General features: G+C 40.6%; 1 protein-coding gene across 11 annotated transcripts in view; it reads right to left on the bottom strand.

Annotated features, from left to right (window-relative positions):
* Positions 1-3,901: 3,901 nt before the first annotated feature.
* Positions 3,902-5,944, bottom strand: part of fryl (furry homolog, like) — a 230,625-nt gene continuing 228,582 nt past the window's right edge. For all 11 annotated transcript variants that reach the window (XM_060917412.1, XM_060917413.1, XM_060917403.1 and 8 more), the window contains one exon: positions 3,902-5,944. This exon is cut by the window's right edge and continues 14 nt beyond it. In XM_060917412.1, coding sequence (XP_060773395.1) covers positions 5,673-5,944 — 272 coding nt within the window. In that variant the 3' untranslated portion in view covers positions 3,902-5,672.

The raw sequence follows: 5,944 nt of genomic DNA, 5'->3' as shown, positions 1-5,944 counted from the left end.
TGAACTGTCTTCACACAGTCAAATACTTGCAGCCACACCCACCCTTGATTAAAGGGTGGGTGTGTCAGTTAATTGAATAAGCCAAATCAGGGTGCTGCTGCATGGCTGGAATGAAAACCTGCAGCCACACGGCCCTTTATGGATCAATTTGAACACCCCTGTTCTAGATACTGTGTATATAAAAAATACATACACGCACCAGCTGCCTCTAACTGGCAGAGGAGGAGGCATTGTGGCTAGTTGAGTAGGTGTAACCCAAACCTGGTTATAAATTCAGTGTTTGAAGTTCTTAATACTAATAACATATGTACTCTCAAAATAAGCTGACTCGGTCAATTCCGTTACTTATTTACAGGCTCCTGGGGCCATATTTTGAGTCTTTCTGAACTTGTGGCTTTCATTGCAGACTTGGTTATTTCCTTAGACAAAATGTCATTTAATATTCACTTCGATAATCCAGAAGAACCTCTGAAATCAGAACGTCATAGGACCGACTCATAATGGTCACACTCTTGATCTAATGCTAACATTTGGGTTAAATATAGAAAATGTAGTCACACTTCCAGTCTAAAGCTACCTCAAATTATCTCTCATTCAAAATGTCTGAGCAATAATGTATGCACCTTTTACCATGTTATGGTGTTAAATGTACATTCATGTTTGTCTACTGCACAAAGTTTTAGTCTCCCAGAATTCTCAACTTTGGATCACTGTCAGCACCCCCCCAACTTGATCAGGCAACTGAATGCTTAGTGTTCCACTATAATTTGGATAATATAGCTCCACTTAAAAGAAAAATGATTAGAGAGGAAAAAAATTAGCACCCTGGCATAATGATTACACACTTTAAAACAGACCACTTGAAAATTGGAACATAAATGGTGTCAAACAAAATTGGTAGTATTCAAATTGGCATGGAAGGAGAGCCTCCTCAAGTATAGAAAAGCTCTTTGTGCTGCTAGATCAATGTATCTCTCCACCCTAATGGAGGATAACAAAAATAACCCTAGATTTCTATTTAATACAGTAGCAAAATTAACAAGGAAAAGGACCACTATACACATGCACACCTGCAGTATGTAGCAGCAACAACTTTCATGAAATTTTTCAATGATGCAATTAAATATCCAACAAAAATTTCAAACTACTAATTTAAGGCCAGACAATTTAAGTAACCCTGTCGTTAATATAACTATCAGATCAGCAATTAGAATGTTTTACTCCCCTTAGAAAAATCAAACTAATTTCATTAATTTCCACATCAAAATCTTCAACTTGTGTACTAGATCCCTTACCTACATGATTCTTTAAACAGATAATACCAGAAGCAATTGAACCTCTTCTAAAAATATTTTTCCTTTAGAATTGGCTATGTACCCAAATCCTTTAAACTAGCAGTTATCAAACCCTTAATTAAAAAACCTGGCCTCGACCCCTGTCAGCTGTCAAATTATAGACCAATATCAAACCTCCCCTTTATCGCCAAGATCCTAGAAAAAGCTCTGGCACCGCAGTTATGCTCATATCTACATAAGTATAACATCCATGAAATGCATCAGTCAGGATTTAGACCTCATCATAGCACAGAGACAGCACTGGTTAAAGTAGTAAATAACTTGCTATTGGCCTCTGATCAGGTCTGTCTCCCTGCTTGTATTCCTTGACCTTGGTGTAGCCTTTGACACCACTGATCATTCCATTCTCCTGGCTAGACTTGAAAATATTGTGGGAATTACAGGAACGGTCCTCTCCTGGCTCAGGTCTTATTTAATTAATTGCTATCAGTTTGTTGATGTAAATGGTGATTTTTCTAGACATACTGAGGTAAAGTTTGATGTTCCACAAGAGTCTGTCTTAGGCCCACTGCTTTTTTCTTTATCTCTGGGTGGTGATATTCGTAAGCATGATATTAGTTTCCACTGTTATGCTGATGACAGTTGTTTTTACAAAGCCGTATGAGACACCAGCTTAATAAAATTGAGGAATGTGTAAAGGACAGACACTGGATGCTTATTAACTTCCTTCTGCTTAACTCTGACAAGACAGAAGTACTTGTACTAGGACCACATGCATCTAGAAGTAGGTTTTCTGATTGCACAGTAACTCTGGATGGCCTTTCTGTTTCTTCATGTGCAGTAATAAGACCTTGGTGTGATCATTGACTCCAGTCTTTCATTTGAAACTCATATCGATAACATCACCCAGATAGCTTTCTTTCATCTTAGAAATATTGCTAAGATAAGAAATTTAATGTCACTACATGACACAGAAAAACTAGTTCATGCTTTTGTTACCTCCAGGTTGGATTATTGTAATGCCTTACTGTCTGGATGTTCCAATAAGTGCATAAACAAGCTCCAGTTAGTTCAAAATGCAGCAGCAAGAGTCCTTACTAGAACTAGAAAATATGACCACATCACGCCTGTCTTATCCACACTGCATTGGCTCCCAATCAAATTTCGTATTGATTATAAAATACTACTATTGACCTTTAAAGCACTGAATGGTCTCGCACCACAGTACCTGAGTGAACTTCTGCTCCTCTATGACCCACCACGCCTACTTGGATCAAAAGGTGCAGGCTATCTGCTGGTACCTCGTATAGTGAAGGCTACATCAGGGGGCAGAGCCTTTTCTTACAAAGCCCCACAGTTATGGAACAGCCTTCCAAGTAGTGTTCGGGAATCAGACAGTCTCAGCGTTTAAGTCTAGGCTGAAAACATCTGTTTAGTCAAGCCTTTTGTTAAGTGTTTATGAGGTAAAGGAGTAGATCTGGAGGGTCCTCAGACAGAGTGTTTTGGTAAACTGGGATGTATGGATGCTGTCAGTCCCCCACTCGCTTGCTCACTCGAGTTTGTTGACAGTGTAGTGGCTGCTGCTTTATGTCCCGGGGCTCCCTCATGCCCGTGTTACCTTCTGGCTCTCCCCTTTTAGTTATGCTGTCATAGTTAGTTTTGCCAGAGTTCCTGCTTGCACTCAGCGCAAAATGTATACTGTTTCTACTTATTCAGGGGACATTGGGCATACCTAACAACCTGCCCCCCCCCCAGTTACATCAACCCCGAGATCGAGATGTTGACCTCCTCTGCTCCTCAGACCTGCCTGATCCATCCTGATGCCCTGTGTGTGGTCAGAGTCTCATCACATCGTTCCTGTGGAGGACGGCCCCATATTGGAGAGTCAAAAGTCACACTTGGAAGATGCTCTGGACTCCTACAGTAATGCTTTTATGGCTGAGGACTGCAGTTGTCATGAGCAGTTTTGCACTCAAGTTTCCATCAATGAAGTTATAAATCAACAAAATTGTCTTCATGTTAAAACTGTTAATGTTATAGTCATGTCTGTTGTCACCCAAATGAGGATGGGTTCCTCTCGAGGTTTCTTCCTCATGTCGTCTGAGGGAGTTTTTCCTTGCCACAGGCTTGCTCATTGGGGATAGATTAGGGATAAAATTAGCTTATGTTTAAAGTCATTCAAATTCCGTAAAGCTGCTTTGTGACAATGTCTATTGTTAAAAATGCTATAGAAATAAACTTGACTTTCCTGGCTTCACAGTTCTACTTTGTGACTCTATAGGACAGTGTTATAGAAGCAAATTATTTATAATCATGCTATCTATCTATCATCACCCAAATGAGGATGGGTTCCCTTTTGAGTCTGGTTCCTCTTGAGGTTTCATGTCATCTGAGGGATTTTTTCCTTGCCACAGGCTTGCTCATTGGGGATAAATCAGGGATAAAATTAGCTCAAGTCTTTAATTTCCTGTAAAGCTGCTTTGTGACAATGTCTGTTGTTAAAAGCGCTATACAAATAAACTTGAGTAGTTGCTTAATCGTTGTTTCGAACAACGAAGCAACGCAGTGCATGCACACCTACACCAAGAGTGAATTAGCCAGACAGATGTGTTCAATTTGCTTTTTATTTAAATCAGGACAGGGTAAGGCAGGTGAGTGAGATGACCGAGGAAAAATAAAAACAAACCAACAAACAAAAAAGGAACATGATCAAAAAACTGGATAATGCACCTCTAAATAAAAACTATTTTCTCCAGGTAAATAATATAACCATTAAATAATTAAGAACAGCATCCAAAAATGTACCAGACAAGCAACAGAGAGAAGTTTTCTAAGGAATGAATACAGTGACTAATTTAAAAAATAAAAATGTGCCGTGACATTATCATGTCCCTCCAACGCTGTAAATAAACGCTGGCCCAGCGCTTCGTGTTGTGGTCAAGCAGAAAAGAAGCACAGTGCTTTTGAAAAAAAGCGCAGCAGAGCTATCATCAGTGCAGCCCTGAGTCTGGGAGATTACACCGAGCCAACATGGATGACCACCGGCCCCCAGTTTCCCCCCTCGGCAGGGACTTTAAAGCATGGCGTCAGCAGAAGACTGCGAGCCAATGTGAAGATCACAGTGGAGATTAAGGAATGCATATGTCCAAGCACAGCTGGGAAAAGGCAACAGAGCATCAGAATGATGGGAACGGACGAGGCCCATCATCTGCTCCCAGCCACGCTTGCTGGTTAAAAGAAAAAGCTGAAAATTAAATTTGCGTATCCGAGGGCAGAGAGGTTTGTTAGTGACTGTTACAGCTTTTTTTTTTTTTCAATTTTTATTGATTTATTTTTTGACCTTTTTTTGCATTAGCTTCATACTCTATTCTGGTTGAACAGTGCATTACACAAATGTACAAGGGGAAAAATACTGCTTTTACACTATACATTTTTCTAAAATATATACAGAGTACAATAAGTTATTGACATTTCCATAATGAGTTGCAGCCAGTTTGCACAAATGTGTGTGCATTTTAATGTGCTAATGTGCATGTGAGAGTGTGTGTGCAAAGATCAGCCATACATAAACACTCTCACGCTCTCACACACAGATGCCTCCACACACGCTGACACATGAGTCTACGGTTGTCTACAGGCAGCTACTTATTTGGTTATAGAGTACGAGTTTGTTAGAGCAACCCAGTGAAAGCTAAAGTTTCTGCTCAATGCAGGTCAATAAAGTTATTCCTCTCTTTATACAGGAGTCCGAGGGCCGAGCCCTAGCTTCTCAATTATACATTAAATACCCTTTACATTTACAACCTAGGATTGTTAGCTCTAATAAAAAATAGATTTCTCAAAAAATATTTCTTGCAGTGCTTTCTCACTTTCGAGCATGCATTTGAAAACTTTTATGCACTTACTGTTTTGTGTTCGATGAGTAAAATATGACTTTCCATAGCAACCATCACCAAACAACCCTTACGATCCCAGTGCTTTAGACACAGGTCTTTTTTTTTTTTTTTGACACAGAGGTCATAGGTCGTTCCGCTAAAATTTCCAGTTTAGCATCATCATCGCCCGATATCTCTTCCTCAGTCTGGTCATCAGTGCTTTACACAGCTGTTGCACATTATTTCAGAGAAAGAACAAAAATAAATGGCAAGGAAAAGAAGAGGAAAAGGAATGTGTGTCTGTAGCACAGTTAAAGTCAATATTATCCTCACACACACACACACACACACACACACACACATACATACATCCATTAGCCCTTTAAGGTGAAGTGTCAAGAAATACCCCAGCCCTTAGCTGCTCCCACTAAAGACACCATACATCTGCTCCTTCGCTGCTGGAGCTCACTCACTAGCCTAGACCTTTGACTTGCAGGTTTTTTCACAGTCCTGAGCTGAGGACTGTATTGTGTGCGTTGATCTGGGTCTCAGGAGTGGGGGTTTGGTTGTAAATGTGGCTCTGGGAGCTCTGTGCCTGGCGTAAAGCCTCGCGGATCTGCAGGTTGAGCTCCATGAGGCGACCGCTGGCCTGAGACAGATCTCTGCTTGGCCCCACCACAGCTACACAACCGGTCTGACCCAGTGTCTGGTGACGGAAGTAGATATGCAGCAAGGTTTGCACTGCATTGTCCTTCTCACTGCCAAAAATGTCAT

The sequence above is a fragment of the Neoarius graeffei genome, chromosome 3 (genome assembly GCF_027579695.1).
Source record: "Neoarius graeffei isolate fNeoGra1 chromosome 3, fNeoGra1.pri, whole genome shotgun sequence".
NCBI classification, from domain to species: domain Eukaryota; kingdom Metazoa; phylum Chordata; class Actinopteri; order Siluriformes; family Ariidae; genus Neoarius; species Neoarius graeffei.
The sequence above is the reverse complement of the archived record's forward strand: the minus strand, read 5'-3'. Positions and strand labels throughout refer to the sequence as shown.